This window comes from Brachycentrus maculatus, unplaced genomic scaffold (assembly GCF_059751285.1).
Source record: "Brachycentrus maculatus isolate JH-2025_06_01 unplaced genomic scaffold, ASM5975128v1 h1tg000204l, whole genome shotgun sequence".
NCBI lineage: Eukaryota > Metazoa > Arthropoda > Insecta > Trichoptera > Brachycentridae > Brachycentrus > Brachycentrus maculatus.
This window is the reverse complement of record NW_028280955.1, coordinates 238304-257510: the sequence shown is the minus strand read 5'-3', so window position 1 is coordinate 257510 and position 19207 is coordinate 238304. Positions and strand designations below refer to the sequence as shown.

Sequence of the window (19207 nt, the reverse complement as noted above, 5' to 3'; positions counted from 1 at the left end):
AGTAAGAAATAACTCCTAAGAGGAGACTAGCCAGATTTATGAACGTGTTGGACACACTTGAAATGTCAAGTTTAGTTAAATATTTTGTTCAACCGTCGAACGCATCAAGGGAGGGATAGAAATCAAAGCTCGCTTTTCAAAATAATTTCAGTTTATTAATTTTGTTGCCTATATTACAAAATAATATTTTTTAATAAAAATCTGGAGACAAGCAATATACGGGTAATTTCTTATAAACTTGCGTCACTTTTGGTTATAAGAATAAATTGAATGTTTGACTTCACCAGTTTATAGAAATAATATTTAGTAATATAAAAGAATACATTTTTAATAAAAATTAAAATTGTAGGAAAATAATTGTACAAAACAAAATTCGTGTGACAATAATTTGATAAAAATTATAATAATTCTGGGGAAAAATGCTCTTAATATTGGTCACAAAGAATCAATAGTGTATTTTTCAACTGTGGCAATACATAGTTTCATTAATTTATGTTTTACAGAATGAAATACAGATGTATCGATTCGCCTAAAATGATTATCTGATGCAAATTTTATATACTGATCTTTTGGAAAATTAGAAATACTTGGGTACGAGTAGTGTCAACTCGATCACATCTAATATAAATGTATTCAATAAATGTTATATTATTGCTGCTAATGATAATAGACTTATAAGTATATAATATATATGCAGTATACACTGTATTTATTAACTTTTTACTACGAGAGTCAATGTCATACAAACAAAATTATGTTTAAATATTTGTAAAGACAACATCAAAACATTCAAATATATATAATTTTTACTGTTTTCATCAAATTGTATGTACAATTTATATATTCATCATTAATATTTTCTAAACATCTTAACAAATAACTTTTTTACATTGAAACTTCATAAGTTCTTCCCCTATCGTAGGATTAAATATTCTAAACACGTAAAGAAGGCATAAGAATGCTTATAAAATAACAATATTAATACGTAATTATGAGTTTGAAATGATCTCCCACGGTAGACGGGTGAGCGACTATGCGATGGAATGTCTGTTAACCACTTTCCAGTTTCATCAAATGCCAAATCATAGAAAATCAACAAGAGGTGATACAAATTTACATTCTCGATAAACGCAGTGCACAATGCCTTAATGATTAACAAATGCAATTATTAAAAATATTTTAAATAGGTTCGAACAAAATAAAATGTATAGTGTAAAATTACTTAACAACCAGAAAGTTTGGCCATGATAATGTAACTGAAATTGCAAATGGAATATAAGTAAAAAAAATATTGTTTTATTTACAAAATGCTGTACATTTTTAACGTCAACTAATGGATTCATTAATAATAATGGAGATTAACGTAAGATCTACAGATTGCACAATCTCTGTAATATAAGTGTACATTTTACTAGCATGGACATCCCTTATTGCAAATACTTTAAATACGTCCAACAGTACAATAAGAATATATAATTTTCAACATATGAGTTTACTTGTTCACACATACATATTTAAAAAAATAGCCTACTCATTTCTTAGTAATCCAAGATTTGTCGAATGTTGTAAATATTTTTGGTGCGTGTAATTTACAATACACACAAATATACATAAAAATAGGTTGTATATCTTTCACTTTAGAATAATTTTGAGTAAAAGTACAAATTAAAAGTCTAACTGCAAAATATATTTACATTTACAAAAAATACCGCATGAAATTATATTGTCAACAAGCAAAAAATTTAGTATTGCTGCAGAATACTTCGAATATCATGGACAGACTGTATATCAAACGAGACCATTCTGCAATAGATGATATCCATAAAAATGGACAATTTCGTACTTTGGTCACATAAAGCAAAATCCAGAGTATTGCCTACTCGGAATGATAATCCAAGGGAAGGCAGGAGGTGAGGAGAAAGAAAAATATCATGACTGCGGAAAATCGTAAACTGGACGAGTTTTGGAGTAGAGTAAATATTGCAGGGCCATGATAGTTACCAACATCTGAATATTGACAAGGCATCCAAATAACAAAAAAAAATCCGAATTTAGTTTAATTTGTTATCAATTATTCAACTTGTTTGTTGCCTTCGATTAAATCAGATTTTTTTCTTCATAATATGTAACAAGAACAAAGAAATGTTAATTCGGCAAGATGTAATATTGCTAAGTCCAATTTAAACATGCGAAAAAACAATCATTTTGGAAACGCAGTAATAGTAAATGTAGTACGCAATATGAATATTTACACATGCATCATTTTTCCACATTCGTAAGCTATCAGGTAATATGTCAGAAAAAAATCAGTCCACGAATTAGGGAAGAGATCCTATCTAATTCATGGCATCAAATTGAATCTGAAATAATCACTTTCTGAACAAGCAGAATGGTTCTAGTTTACGAAATGATTAAATATATTGAAAGATTGGAAAACAAAATTATCAATAAAATAAACATTTGTAATATAATAAGTTTTGCTGTCCTGAATTGATTAAGTTCCGAGTAGAATGCAGGCTGATTCTTGTCAGCGCACGCCAGCCGTATTCATTTAGTGCAAATATAAAATTACATCATAAAAATAAACTAGACTTTCATAGAAAAATCAGGTAAGCAATCGTTGGCTGAGAATCCATACAATTCTATTTTATTTTTTATTATTTTCGGTGGGTCTGGCATGAAAGCATAATCGTTGTATGGGTTATGATTGGCAAGCTAACTTAATTCAACACATAAAATTATTAACTACTAATTCAGAGGGTTCTTTGCCTGTGATTCATTTGCTTATAAATACATTGGCTAAAACCCTTTTTCCTGGTTGGCACGTTTATTTGATTGATAACAAGAAAACAATGTATGGATGGTTTGAAGGAGTGTGGCGTGATTTTAATCAACGGGGAATAAATTCGCATAGTAACATGATAATTTAGAGTGTAAGTCTCTGAAAAAAAAAAAACTATCCAAAATATTTTGTGTAAATTATTACAAAAACAAGGTGTATATTTCACTACAGATTATGATCACAACCAAACAAAATAGGAAAAGTTTATACATCGTGTAAACTGAGTCGATGAGTTAAATGAAACCAATTTCCAAGGAGTTTGATAGTGATAGATATATAAGCAAAATGACAATAATAAAGAATAGATATTCAGTGTATTGTGATTATTTTTTTACAGAGGAAAAGAAACTCTAAATGTCATAAGACTTTCTTCTTTGATACCATTAAACGCCAGTGAGAGAGTTTTAATAAATAATCAAGCACGCAGTATACAGAGACATTATTTGTGTGCATACCAAGGATACCTAGAAATACGGTGTGGTTTATCATCAGTAGTCAAATCAAATAAAATTATTATTCTTTTATTGTATCGGTTAAATGTTTTTCTTAACAACTGGGTCATAAAACTAAAAAAGATTACAAGCAAAAGCACATGAATCTGCAATTTAAGGATTGAAGTATTTCACTCATTTTCCAAAATGACATTTTGAAAAACTGCATTTTTTAATTGGTAATAAAATAAAAGGCAAGAATGAAATTGATAGTTCAAATCAATTATGTTTTGCAGGCTAAATAAATATTGAAAATATCGAGATATGAAAAAAATATGAATTACGTTTTTATTTTTTTATTATGGCAACATTTGAATTATTTTTGTCAGAATTAAAGAGCTTTAAATGTTTATCCATTGAATTTGACTATTTGCGACCTTAGGTAGACAGTTATTCAGGCAAAGATCAACCCTTGTTCCGAGGTTGAGGAAAATGCACTTATAGTTATTTTATTAGTTACATGTAAATGTAAAAACATTCTAAATATTATTGCTCGAAGTTTGAGTACATTTGATAATAAAGACGATATCTCAAACTCTCCCGAGAGTAAAAGTGCAGTAGATGAATGATGAAAAATGATTATCTATAATATCTTTATCTGCAAACAGTTGTGTAGGTACAAATGATGAAAGATTAAAAAATAATACAAAGTTTATAATACGCATACAAATTTGTTGCCTTTCTGATGCAAAAATAAGGAACTGTTTAAATATAATTTAAAGATGTAAAAAAAATGCTTAGAATTATTTATTTAAAAGAAAAATATTATTACGTAGATTAAGTCTTTATTTTAATTTTAACTTTAAAAATGCACCGAAAATTCAAAAACAAGAAACTTATTTTGGTATTTTTTACAGGAAATATGAATTTGAAATATAAAATTGATCCATATTTTATAATTACAATAATGTTTTTGATATTTTGGCAATATATGCGCGAGATAACAACACGGTGGAATTTCCTTATCCCGTTCAAATGAAAATTAAAGCATACACATTAAAAATATATAAAATGGCAATTTTCATGAAAGAGTCATAAGAAATATGCAATATACAATAGTTATTGCTTCAATAAAGCGTACAACTTTATTACGTAATTTCTCATTACTTATCAACACATATAAAATTATGTTCTCAAGTATTGTATTATTTAAACCAACATTTTTAAAGTGTATCAATGTCTAAAAACAGTGTATTCACGAGACACTATATTCTATTAATAATGTTTATTTTTTTATATTATAAAATATAAATAAATGCTTTTCTTTATCAGATAACTAACAAATATATATAAATGGTTATAAATAAGATTAAATAGAATGAGATTCAAATTTCTAAAAACATACTTCTAATCTAATGCAAGTAACATATTTAAAAAGATTTGATGTTCTGGAAAATTGTAAAGATTATGAAAATATAGATTTATAAATGATTTCTCATAGATATACATTCAAATATGAAAACATGTCGAAGAAAAACACTCTAAATTAATACATCAATATCAGCTGAGATCTTTTCAAACGGGTAAGAAAGAATATTAAGTTTAACATTAATTAGAATTTTATATGTACTTATGATGTATACAACAATTCTTAATACATATACATTTTATAACCATTTCGAAGTGGACTCATTAAGAAGAAAGGGCAGAGGTATTAAGCGTATATTCTTTAATATTAGGATACGATAGAGGACAAATTATAGACCCTAAACCTAGGTGGACATTATTAGCCCCAGTACAACATTATAATTCTTAAATACCTTTTTTCACACATGCATCACATTTTTGGAAAAAAATAAAACATCGCTATAGTATTTTAAATCTTCTCTTGTACCTAGTATAAGTGACGGTTTTAGTTTCCATAAAATAAGGGGGAAATTAAAATTACTGCGAGTGCTCGTTAAAAATATGTCATTAAAATTATCATTTATCACAATTTTTCAATGGAAAATAAGAACTGTCGTATGTATTTGAATACAACTGACCCCGTCAAGAGCGCGATCGTTGTTAGATATCCTTTTGATTGCATTATACATACTAAACTTTAATTAAGTAGATATTATATAAATAAATCTCCAGCTTAAAATATACACATGTAAAGGCCGTATGCCCAATATTGAATTTGAAAAACATTAAAAGAATACAATAAACTGAAAATAATACAGTTAAGTAAATCAATATCATCAACGAGTAGCGATTGTAGCAGTTTATTACAAATCGTTCATTTAAACATTGCCTTTGGTCAATGTTTGATATCATTGTCTAAACTTTCTTAACATCATTAGACAAAAACTCAAAATAGACGATGTTGAAAATTGTGCAAGTTTATTAGCACTAGCTTTGAGGGAACATTAAGATATTTTTTTGACAATAGCAGTCTATAACCAATTTTCAAATCGGTCACTTACTAATAAAATATTACCTATGGATCACATCTACTTTGGAAATATCTGACACGAGTAACCAAAGAATCATAGCCCATATTTATTATAATCTACCTGTAAATTGTTACAAAATAAATCAACTGAATAATGGTTGATAATATATTGTGACAAGGTTATATTTGTTAATCAAATTAACAGGTTATATCCGCAGACATTTATGTGGCCTATTTCTAACACTACATTTTGCATTATTTTGGCATAGTAAGTACTTCATTTGTGATTTTCAGTTCCTTTTCATGTAAAATCATTTACACACATAGGGGGCTTGTACACTACGCGGAATTTTACCGTCCAGTAGTCCGGTTTTGAAAATTAAAAGCGACTATCACAGTGAAGCATTATCAAATTTACGCGCAACGTGTTCACGCACCGATCCGAAGAAAGATGGACAAAAGCACAAGCCAATCCAAGTAAATCATCGTTTCATCACCCTAACTGAAGTGCCGGATGGTAAAATTCCGTGTAGTGCACAGACGCCCATAGCCAATGAATGCAAAGCATATTGTTGTAATAATTTATTTATGTTAATATAACATTGATGTCAATTTATTATTAGATTAAAACCAATATTTTTAGCTTTTCCACTTTTTTTATTTGACCAGCGACCGGGTTTCGTCATTACCGACATCATCAGACTGGTCAATCAGTCATCAGACTGGTCATCAGACCAGTCTGATGATGTCGGTAACGACGAAACCCGGTCGCTGGTCAAATAAAAAAAGTGGAAAAGCTAAAAATATTGGTTTTAATCTAATAATAAATTTAAAATGCAATTCCATCACGAAGTGTCAGTGGATAATATAAATACATTGATGTCATTTGGCATACTAAGTATTTTTCTTAATATTTACTACATGCAGGAAGATAAATTATAGACTCCTTACAAAAATGGACACCATTGAAAAAAAAAGTGTTAGAAATAGGTAGAATGTGATTGGATACACAAGGGTATTAAAAGTAAATAGTAAAGTAAATGTAATGTCAAGTATGAAAACTAGTCTGCAGCAAGAAATTACAATCAAATAGAAGAAGATTTTGTGGGAATTCAAAAATTACAATGATAAAAAAGAGCTGTAAAGAAAAGGAGTATATAGGAATAGTTCATAAACGCTAAAAGACGATAAATAAAAAAATATTACAAAAATCTAGTCTCTCCCACAATGCTTTCATACAAAACTTTAAAAAAATGATAATTCGTAATTGGAAATAATATTTTGCCCCAAATTATAAATATTTAAGAAAAAAAGGTTTTTTACAAAATAATTTAAATGACCGGTTTAGCTTTTCTTATTTTGCCAACCAAAAATACGAATTGCCTTCGAGACATCACTAAACGTCAGTTTGTAATTAGAAAATAAATGAAAAAAAAAAAATTTTAATTTTGGCCCTGTCAATGAATTTACAGACTTTTACTGTTTATAAATCCCTTACCGTACCCCAATGGTGCATAGGGCACTGCTTCATATAAACGCAGTGTTATCTCGATCGATTACACATGAAGGAAAGGTGATCAGCCCTCCACTTCAGGTACCAGTCCAGTGTAATATTGAATAAATATTAGAGTGAAAAAATCACTTATATTTATTAAACTCCCCTGGGAATCGAACCCGGGACCTCCAGAACGGTAGGCGAGCATGCTGACCATTACACTACGGAGGTGGACAATGTGGAGGTGGAATCTTTTAATTACTGTTTAAAAAAATATATTTACAACCAAGGTAAAAAATCACAATATTTTTGTAAAATACACCATACATATTCTACAAACCTTCTCATGTGTATTATCATAATTTCTTTCCACAGACTAGTTTTTAAATGCAGTTCTCAAAATGATTACTCTTTGATTCTATTGCTTTCATAGTGTCCAGAAAATTATGTGTCTATTTAGAATTATGTATACAAATCACTACACTATAGAGACCTCCAATGTTCAATTTTAAAACCTAGTAAGGGTTCTTCCTTTCAAACACAAAATTGTAACACTACAAGATGTGGTGATATATGAGGTTATCTGATCATGGAATTCAGATCAACCGTGACTTAATTGGCTGGAATGTATAATGGAACAATTATATAGTTGGAGTTAGGGAGAAAAATTAGTCAGTAAATGAGATGTTTACTTGCACATTCAGCTTAATTTATGAAAATTATAAATTAACTATCAATGTCATAATATCAGCAGGTGCCAGAATTATAATCGTAATATTCAGGAAAGATGTATTAGTATTTTTTTTAGAATAATACGCTGTCAGTTTTTTTGAAGTAACCATAAAATTATTGAACATAATAATATTGTTTACTTTTGAAATACTACGGTAAAAATTTGAAAAAAAAATACTATTTTTCTCTCCTGAACATTTGATATTTCAGATATGATTATTTACCCTGCACCTACAGATATGTTGAAAAAATGATGTATATTCAACGTAATTTCTAACAGGAATGTGTTTGAAGATTAGTTATTGTATCTGTAAATCGGTAGCAAGTATAAGATTTATCGATCCATGTTTTAGGCCTTCAAACGCACAAATGGTTACATTTGAAACCAAGGATTAGGAAAATGTTTGGTGATGACATATCTATCATACTGCAAAAAGTGACCAAGTCAATCAATGTAATTTTGACACAAGCTCAAATAAATGGTTAAAAATTCACGTTTATTTGAACTAACTGTTTTTTTTAGAACCAAAAATTCAGAATTTAATTAAGTATTTTGTCATGTCAAGTTTTTTTCATTATTATTTTTTAATATGATCAGTTTCAGCAGTAAGTAGAATATATTATTTTGAGAAATAAAAAGACTTCGTGTTTTGATCCAGTCACATTTTTATTAACCAACTAGTTTCGGCAACAACCTGTTGCCCTCTTCAGGGTTTAATTTATGACTGGTCATAAATTAGTCATATTATCATGTAATAGTCATAAATTAAACCCTGAAGAGGGCAACAGGTTGTTGACGAAACTAGTTGGTTAATAAAAATGTGAGTGGATCAAAACACAAAGTCTTTTTATTTCTCAAAATAATATATCAATATGATCCACAAAGGCACCTTTCAGTATTCAAAACGTAAATAGAATAAACTACTGTCGTAAGTAAACATCTTGTACACGGAGGAGAGCAAAGAATTTTTAACATTTTCTCACTGACTAGGTTGAAAAATGCACCTTACTAGGTCATGATAGCGGGCGGAGGGGGCTAGGCGGGGTCGCTCAGACCATGATGGGGTCGTCCGAGGACAGCTGGCGGTGCAGGGGCGCGCGGTGGCGCCGCGCCGGCGTGTGGGTGAGGTCGTCCAGGCTGCCGCACTCGCCGTCCAGGTCGGTGGACAGGAGGTCGTCGTCAGACGTAGCTCGAGTGAGAGAAGGCAGCGCGCTCGTCAGGATGGCCTTCTCCTTCTGTATCTCCTGTATGTGCCCGACGAGGAGGGCCTCCTCTTCGTTTTCCGGCGCGGGCGGCTCGGGGGCGCTGGGCGCGTGCACGCCTTGCAGTTCCTCGGGCGTGAACACCTTGGAGCAGCGCAGTGACGACAGCCGGTGCGTAGCCGTGTGGCACGCCGTGTCCAGTGTCGCTATGTCCGCCAGAGTAGCGGTCACCTGAGTGGTTAATAAGAATTAGATATTCTGAATCTTTTACATCTTTCGCTACTTTTCTATTCTATGACCCGAGATAGATAACATTAACCTTTCTCTTACGGTGCTAAAAAATACCACGTGCAATGATGTTATGTATTTTATACTGAATATGAAAATGTGATTTAAAAACGGGAAAAATATTGCTTTTATTGACCATAGTTGAAGTTGAAATGTAACAATTTTGTAATTTTATCTCAGGGAAGTATCTGAAAACGAAAAGAAGAAAAAATCGCTGCCATAGCTGGCGTATCAGCACAACTTCTGTGGAAGACGCCAATCTCCTTATAAGAACACAAAAACTGAGCCCGTATCTATAACATTTTATATCGATGTTTTTTTTATAGAGTCAAATAATAGTAAATACATATCACCAAGAAGGAAAGGTTAAAAAAACTAACATCACTAGAAAAAAGGTAAATATTTGTAAAAAATTTCGGTTTTGATAAAGATTTATATTGACTGTGATAATATGCGGTTCCCACTCACGGTCTTGATCCTCTCGGTGAGCACGGTCTCCACGCACATGGTCTGCGCGGCGATGTGGTGCAGGCTGACCTGCGCGGGCTGCGCCTTGCTGGTGCGCAGGATGCACGGTGCAAACACGATGGCCAGCGCACTCGCGCTCATGCGGTTGGCCTGCTCGTGCGCCGCCACGCGCGACAGGTGAAACATGAGCCGCTCCATCAGGTCGAAGTTGGGCTTGGGCAGCTTCTTCAGGATGGCAAACAGCGTTGCCACGCGATCCTGCAAGAGTAATATTAATGTATTCATCTTTTCACATACTCGTTGGAACAAAGATGGTGTGGTGCCTACGCACTCCATACTCTAAATAAGCTACAATGTATGTTTATGTTTTTTTTTACAGGAATAACCCGCAAAGTGTACACAGTGGGTCTTAACCTGGGTTCGATCGAGCCCCAGGGGTTCAGTGAGTCAGTCTCCCGGGTTCGGCGGATATCATAACACACACCTGACTTATTGTATGATATTATGAAAAATGATACAACATACAATATATTCATTTATCTAATAGATCTAGTATATTATTTGGCAGGAATAAATCAATCTAGCAATATTTTTTTATTAAGGGTTTGATGAACGCGCATATGAACTCGTGGGGTTCGGTACCTCCAACACGGTTAAGAACCACTGGCCTAGAGGCTTGTCTGCAGGTAGGATGGTAAGGATAGGGGAAAGGTTGATGTGAAAATACATAACAAACACCCAGACCAATTGAAAATAAATATTTCATGAATTTATTTTGCAATTGGCGGGAATCGAACACGCAACGCCAGTTTCGTAGTTGAGTGTCTACCCAACTACGACACGGCGCCTGTCTACCTACTTCTTTCTATTGGCTATTCAATTTTCAGCATAAGGTGTTTGAAAATGATGCGGAATACATCAAAACACGTGTCATTTTGAGAAATAGTGGTATTTGTGTAAAATTAAAATTGAAATTACAGTTACACCTGTCAATTTGTAAAAAATTGTAAATAAAATGTTTTTATATTTTTTTCCACAACTTCTTATTGCTTATTATAGATTGCAAAAATGATATTTATTATAATTAGTTTTTTTATGTTTTTAGAATTTTACTCATCTTATTTAACAGGTGTAAAAATAAATATTCAATACAAAGTCGTAGTATTGGTTTAAATATTGAGTTATTTATATGATTTTTGAAACCCTTTTCTCGCAATTTATTCTGGAATTTAAATATTTTGTATAAAGAAACCATTGGAAACATCAGATTTTTCCCATATTTTTTTTAATTATTACAAAATTCAAACTATTGCTGTTTGACATTACGATTTGTGAATTATAAAAAAAATACCTGCGAGTCAGTGAGACTGGCGGCCATGATGAAGTCGTCATAGCAGTCGAAGGTGAGCAGAGGCTCCGGCATTTCACGGAAGAAACACTTCAGAACGGAGGTCAGTACGTGGACTGAATAGTTTTCTAACTGATTAGCCGTCTCCTCAGGATTAGCATCCAAAAGGGTCCTTAATTCCTTTACCTGAAACAAAACAACCAAAAACCTTTAAAAATCTCATTATTTGACTTGATTAATTTGAATTCTTACCAAACATTTATGAGTTTTTTTTTTTTTATATTTATTAGTTGCCTTAGAAAATTATCCTTGCCTATTATTTACAAGGATTTATAGCATTTTATTAAAATTAAACACTTGAATAAACCACTTTAATGACTTTTATTTATGTAAACCATTAGTTTCGAAAACTTACAGATGTTTTCATCTTCTGGTACAAATTAAAACTGAATTAGTTTTAATTTGTACCAGAAGATGATAACATCTGTAAGTTTTTGAAACTAATCGTAAATATAAATAAAACTCATTAAAGTGGTATAATTCAAGTGTTTCATTTTAATAAAATAATCATGTCATTCCACAAAGTTAATGCCGAATCAATAAATGGTTTACAGCATATTTAGTTTATATGTCTTAAAAATGAAAGTGATTGTGTATAGTTCATAATAAATTACGAAGGTTGATTTCTAAAAAAAATACAAAAGATACAACAATATAATAGAAACAATGGATTCATTATTTTATATCAATCAAGATTTGTCACATAGCTCATTTATTTGTCTTATTTGTGTTGTCATATTTTCTAAATAAGACACCACTAAATCTGATAGATCTTTATGTCCTGTTGCCTCATCAATTTTTGCCAATGGAATACCTTATTTTGCAGGTTCTGTATCCAATTTAAATCTTTCTTTTTCAAATATTGGACATACCCACACTAAATGATGGACATCTTGTGATGACGTCTCATCACATACACAAAAAGAGTTTTATCTAATTTTAAAACGGATGTGGTATTCTCAAAATGCACCATGACCCGTAAAAATTTAACAGATTCAAACATGACAATTCTGTGATTGAATCAAAATCGTACTTTGAATTTTCCCTTTAACTTTCCCCTCTTTACTACAACTTGGCTGAATATCAATATAAACTATAATAGATACGGACTCAGAATTTTCGTATTCCTCCGTGATATAATTATGTATTACATAAAATTATTCATTTCAGCGACGGAAATATATAATTTATGAAAAAATCGGGGATAAAATTACCAATACACAAATGTGTGCTTCTTTTGCAGGGTTTGTATCCAATTTAAATCTTTCTTTTTAAAAATTGGACATACCCAAACTAAATGAAGGACATCTTGTGATAACATCACATTCACAAGTAGAGTTTTGTCTATGATGGTGATTTATGATATTTAAACATACCCTGGAACTGACACCGCTTTTTCTGTAGATGCCTTCTGTGTAGAGACCATAGAGCTCGATGGTGGTGATGAGGCGATCAACGACAACAGGAACTTTACCATCCCCAGTGGATAATTTGTAAAGGGGAATGCCGAATACGTGGCCTTCTCCGCCGCCAACCACGAGCGTAGAGTTTTCTTTCCTGCAGTGAGTCGTCACCTGAAAATAAAAACAATATGATTCCGGATTCAGGAAACAATTTGGCTTGGTCTAAAATAAGTTACTATTATGTAAAACTATTTATTTGTCATTCTTAATTTTTGCTGTTTTTAAGTCTCCAATAATTCGAAGAACAAAAAATACCCCTAATAGTATTTTTAACCTGTCCGGGAGTATGGCCGTACATGTACGACCATACCAAACTTTTCTCAAAGGAGTTTGGACGTACATGTACGGCCGATACAAAATATGATTTATGACACGATTTATATCAAAACATGTTAAAAACATGATTTATCGATATTTCTATAATTTTGATATAAATCATGTTTACTGGGGTAAATATCTTTGTTTATTCAAGAAAACATGTTGCTTATAGCATCGACTATAATATAAAAATTTAAAAGTAAAAAAAAAAAAACAAAAACAAATTCACTCCTCAGATACAGTTTTGTCCGGAGAAACTCACACCCAGACAGGTTAAGTTTGCGGTATGGTAATATAACACTCTATTATTCATTGATTACTTTGTGTGATGCTGAAGGAATGGTTATTCTGAAACTAGTAGTCGTGAAGTAGAGTTTTTGAGTGGTATTACACGAAGCGAACGATGAATGACAAGTATTTAAGAAAAATTCGCAGTTTATTTATTTTTATATTATTTCGAGAAATAAAAATACTTTGTGCTCTGATCCACTCACATTCAAATGTGAGTGGATCAGAACACAAAGTATTTTTATTTCTCGAAATAATATATCAATATGATCCACAAAGTTAATGCTTTCAATATTCAAAACATTATTTATTTTTATTAATTGATTTGGCAGTCACTTTGTGGTAATATCTATCCATTATTAATTTGAAGTTTACCTTATTAATACCATGGTATTATTTGGTACTTGGTTAATACCATGGTGGTATTTACTAAGTAAAGTATACTTTAATTTATGACTAATCAGATAATAAAAGAAGTGCCATAAAAATCAAATATTTTCGGCAATTGTGTAATTTATCAATTGTTAGTGTACCTTTTATGATTACTATCAAATCAACTTGAGTGAAACTCATCTAAACACTAGGAATACTTGTACTTTTTACATGTATATTACCTTCATATAGCACTTTTTATGCGCAGCCAATTTGCAAGTCTGACAGATGAGAGAACGTTCGATCGGCCACATGAAGAATGCTTTGCAGATTTCACACTCTGTCGGTATATTGATCATGGACAGGACAAACGTGTGGCCGGCAAACATAACAGGGTCATCCACCTGAAATAAATGCATAATAAAAGTCGGGTAAGTTTCATTAAAATTTTGTTTACATAAAAAAAATACGCTGTTCAAAGGGTTAGAAGAAATTTAAATATATTAGAGTAAGAAAGTAATCAACAATAACAATTCTTGCCAAATTTAGCTGGAAAATAGTTTGTTAACAAATTTCTGTAAACTCATTGTTGTCGGGCAGTTTTTTCATTCAACCTCCACTAATATGACCCTAATTAGTATACATACTAATTAGGGTCGTATACTAATCACAAGCAACTGCAAACCCTATTCCGATCTGTACAATGTTTTTTGGTGTCTCTCGCGCTCTACCAAAATTAAGATATTAGAATGCTTATAAACGTCGCCCGCTCTCAAGAGTTTCCCGCAAACAATGTGATAAGTTATATTATTAATTGATTCGGCATCAACTTAGTGGAATGACATGTTGAAAATTCAAAAAAATTAAACACATGTATAAGACTTATTGAGTTTTAAAATTGACACATTGGTTTTAACAATGGCCTGTCAATGAAAACACCTGTAGTTTTCAAAACTAGTCATGTTAAATGAAATAAAACTTTGGCATTCACTTTGTGGTAAAATCTATCCATCTTTTATTTATGTTTTACTTAGTAAATACCACCTTTTCTTCAAATCTAATGAGACACGTGCTTCGATACATTCCGCACCATTATCAAAAAATCTTTAAAACTAAGCGGAATGCATCGAAACCCGTGTCGTAATTTTAAGAAATAGTGGTTTTTACTAAGTAAAACATAAATTAAAAATGAAACAAAACTCAATAAGTGGTATTACACAAGTGTGTACGCAGACTGGTACCTGAAGCAGAGGGTTGATCACCTTTCCTTCATGTGTTAATGATCAAGATAACACTGTGTTTATATGATGCAGTGCCCTATGAACCATTGGGTGCGGATGTTGTGTGTTAATTTTAATTTTTTAAATCTTTTGTGTTAATTTTTTTTTAAATAATGTTTTAAGTTCAATGGTTAATCTTCACATTCGTTTGAAAATGCCATAACTAGGCGAAACAATTGTCACAAATTTGATTTTAATGTATTTTTTTTAAACAATAAAATACAACTTAGTAGACTCAAAATATCAGTGTTTGATTGAACATTTAATACATAAAAAATATTAGAGCGTAATATAACTAATATTCAACCCCGGCTGGAAATCAGCACAGCAACTAAATACGCTAATCATTACACCACAGAGGCGCACTTAAATGTTAAGTTAAATGGTAAATATAATTTGCGCACCTTTCTCTTCTTGTCCTTCTTCCTCTTGGTCTTGCTGGTCTTGTCCACCTCCTGGCGCGAGTTCATGAACTGGTCCATGAAGCCGCGGAAGGCGTTGACGCACATGGTGACCGGGAAGGTGTCGGCCTGGCCGCCCTCCTTGCAGGCGGTGCCCATCACGTGGTGGAAGTTGGCGATGAGGTCCTTGTACTTGAGCGCGGAGCCCTGCTTGTTCACGACGCTGTACGTCGCCACCAGGTTGTCCTTGAACTCCTTCAGCGCGTGCTTGAACAGCCTGTCCACCTGTCCACAAACAGTTGCATCAGCGGCGTGCACAGATGATTAATTAGGGTAAGCAGTAGAGGTAGGTAGTAACCTTACTAGCTGGGTACTACTTACTTGGGTAGGCAGTAGAGGAAGGTAGTAAAGTAAGCTGGTACTACTTAGTAAGGTAGGGTAGGTGCTGGTTTAGTTTTTGTGTCACGCGGGTAAGTTAGGATAGGCACTGCTTTTTTGCCTATATGGAAGCCATGCCTCCGGCGCTAACCACTACACTATGAAGGCAAACAATATATGTATCTAGGTATGGTAAAGCGCGGGGCTGATTACCTTGCCTTCATGCGATTAACGATCAAGATAACGCTGCATCACTACTATGCAGTACCCTATGCACCATTGGGGACGGATAAATGTTATAAAAAATAAACATATTGTAGTCATACAGGAGAAAGTGACCAAGTGCATTTGTTTACAAAAAAGTGATCATTCACTATTTGGTATCATGCAAGCTTAATATTGCCCTGAAAAAATCCCGAAGGATTTTAAGCTTGGAAGTATAATATACTGACTTGTTAAAAATGACTAACTGCATTGATGTTTATCTTCTTGCCAAGCAAGTAACTTAAATGGCCCTCCTAACGTTTTGTAAGTTGGTCACTTTCTCCTGTACGACTACGATATACATGTATAGAATGAAAACAAACCTCCGATTGCTTTCTGTCTTCAGACTCCATTTTGTAGATCTTTTTGGTGATGAAGTCCTGCATGGCCTGCAGCTCCTTGGCATCGGAGATGATCTTGTCGGTGCGGTCGGTGAACTCGGAGGTGCCCGTCAGGCTGAACTTGGACTGCACGGCGCTCTTGGCGGGCGCGTCCGCGGCGGAGGCCTTGCGGTGCTTGCCGCGCCCGCCGCCCGCGCCCCCCGCGAGGCTGCTCCCCTGGCACGGCATCGTGAACACGCCCTTGTTCTGGATGCACTTGGTGTGGTACAGCTGCTTGCAGTCCAGGCACTTCTGGCCCTGCGTGACGAACGCGTCCATCGCGTCGTGGCAGTACACGCACTTGTCGTCCTTTGAAAATCTAGTCCATTTTCTGAATCTGAGAAAAAAAAACAATTATTACGATAGAAGCCAATTTGCATATATTATGGAATCTCAGAAAAACGTGTCCCTTTATAATATAAAATTTATTGATTCGGCATTAACTTTGTGGAATGACAGGATTATTTTTTTAAAATTAAAAACTTGAATATACCACTTTGATGAGTTTTATTTATATATACGACTAGTTTCGAAAAAGACAGTTTTCGAAACTAGTCGTATATATAAATAAAACTCATTTAAGTGGTATATTCAAGTGTTTAATTTTAATAAAATATCCCTTTATTATAGCAAAATCTGGAAAGACCGGGGTGTGAGTAACAACACCAAGATGAAGCTTGTCAGGAGCTTGGTCCACTCCATTTTTCTCTATGCTGCTGAAACATGGACTATAAAAGCAGCAGAAAGGAGAAAAATTGATGCCTTCGAAATGTGGTGTTGGAGGCGCATGCTCCGAATTCCATGGACAGCTAGACGCACCAATGAGTCCATTCGCCAGGAACTACGCCTGGATGGCTTGACTCTGGCCAATATCTGTACCCGACGGATTCTCCAGTTCTTTGGACACGTTGCGCGTGGCAACGAGGATAGCCTGGAACGACTAGTTGTGATCGGTAGCCTGGAGGGAAAGAGAGGGAGAGGAAGATCCCCACACGATGGACCGATCAAATTAAGCAATCAAATCAGCAGCAGGCACCTCAGTGGTTGGAGCGCTACGTGCAGCGCAGTCAAGGGATAACTGGAGAAGAGTCATTGCTTCTGCAAGGGTCACAGCCCTCAGCAATGAGGATTAAGACGGAGAAGAAGAATAGTATAGACCAGTGGTCAGCAAAGCTAAAGAGCCAAATATGCATATTACGATTGTTGGCAATTCTATACTAATCCCTTTATCCGCATCCAAAGTATTGCATCATATAAAAGCGTTTTTATTTGATCTTGATCGTTAACACATGAAGGAAAGGTGATCAGCCCTCCGCTTCAGGTAGCAGTCCGGGGTAATATTGAATAAATATTAGAGGGAAAAATCATTTATATTTATTTGACCCCCCCCTGGGAATCGAACCCGGGACCTCCAGCCTAGCTTGCTGACCATTAAACTTTTTTTTTCTAAAGGAATAACCTGCAAAGCGTCTATTTTAGATGCTTGTCTGCAGGTAGGATAATAAGGATAGGGAAGGTAAATGTGAAAAACATCACAAAAACCCAGACCAATTGAAAATAAATCTATCTTCAGTTCATTTTGCAATTGGCGGGAATCGAACCCGCGATGCCAGTTTCGCAGTCGAGCGCCTACCAAACTATGTCATGGCGCCTGTCGGAGGTTAACTCAGGGATTCCTTAGATCTGCATATATTTCCTTTTACAAAAATAACTCCATATTTAGGTTTAAAAAGGTCATGTTAGTGTGAGAGATAATTTCCCAGCACTTCATGAAAACTCACCTGTGGCCGGCTATCTTGAAGACTCCGTTGGCCGTGGAGCCGATGAAGTCCATGTGCGGTGGCGGGGGGCGCGGCGGGGCGGGGGTGGGCGCGGGAGGGGGTGCAGCCGCAGGGTCCGAGTTCCGCCTCCTCAGTTCCCCGCCGGGCGACACCACAGCGGCAGGTCTCGGCCGCTTGACGTTGGGCGTCTGTTCCGATGCGGCTCTGCAAATTTTGTAATCGTTAGTCTCTAGCTAATTTTAAGCTCTTAATACACAAGGATGGGAAAGGTATTTCTACCCGTTCGGTCGATTGATGCTAGAACGGGAAGGTATTTTTACCTTCTACGCCGGCCTCATTTCAAAGTCAGAAAAGAAGGAATTAGATATTTTATGTTTTTATATGAAATTATGTACAAATATCTTTGTTAAGGTCTTAACTTTATGTACAAAATTATCAGATCCCAACATAAAAAATACCCTTCAGAAATGTGTTAAGAATAGGTCTGTAAATTTATTGATATACAAGTTTAATGGAGAAATTCAAAATAGGATTTTGATCCAATCAAAGTATTGTCACGTTTAAATCTGTTTGACTGACCTGGTGGTCTTGTCAGTTCTCCGCACTTCCTCAACGCCTTCCCTCCTCTGTCTGCGGACGCTTCTCACTGGAGGTTCTGGCACGCGGCCAGCGGGGCGTCCGTAGAGTGCCTCAGCAGAATTATCCACGGGAGCTTGGACGGTGTTCTCTATGTACATTCCTGTAGTCAAATACAGAGCATTAACCCTTTGGTTACAACATTTTGAGTGTGTGCAAATACTTGTTCACAAATCTGGATTATCTTCAATTACAGGAGTTACTTTTTATATTATTTTCTGACATCTCAACAAAGATGACAAAGAATATGGAAGTCTGGGCGTTTACGGGGTTTACAACCGTAGTTTTCATCTCACCAACAGATGTCTCTAGTGAAATTCTAGTGAAGTTCAAGAACAATGT

The 19207-nt window shown here is 34.1% G+C and overlaps 1 protein-coding gene across 1 annotated transcript in view; it reads right to left on the bottom strand.

The window, feature by feature from the left end:
- Positions 1-8503: 8503 nt before the first annotated feature.
- The window catches only part of LOC148307170 (unconventional myosin-IXb-like), a 52153-nt gene continuing 41449 nt past the window's right edge, over positions 8504-19207 (bottom strand). Inside the window, exons 25-34 of the mRNA XM_088263831.1 lie at positions 18809-18968; positions 18230-18433; positions 16392-16785; positions 15430-15711; positions 13988-14149; positions 12681-12878; positions 11248-11430; positions 9897-10154; positions 8741-9371; positions 8504-8632 (exon numbers count right to left, since the gene is read on the bottom strand). Coding sequence (XP_088119957.1) covers positions 8988-9371; positions 9897-10154; positions 11248-11430; positions 12681-12878; positions 13988-14149; positions 15430-15711; positions 16392-16785; positions 18230-18433; positions 18809-18968 — 2225 coding nt within the window. The 3' untranslated portion in view covers positions 8504-8632; positions 8741-8987. The remainder of the gene's footprint in view (positions 8633-8740; positions 9372-9896; positions 10155-11247; positions 11431-12680; positions 12879-13987; positions 14150-15429; positions 15712-16391; positions 16786-18229; positions 18434-18808; positions 18969-19207) is intronic.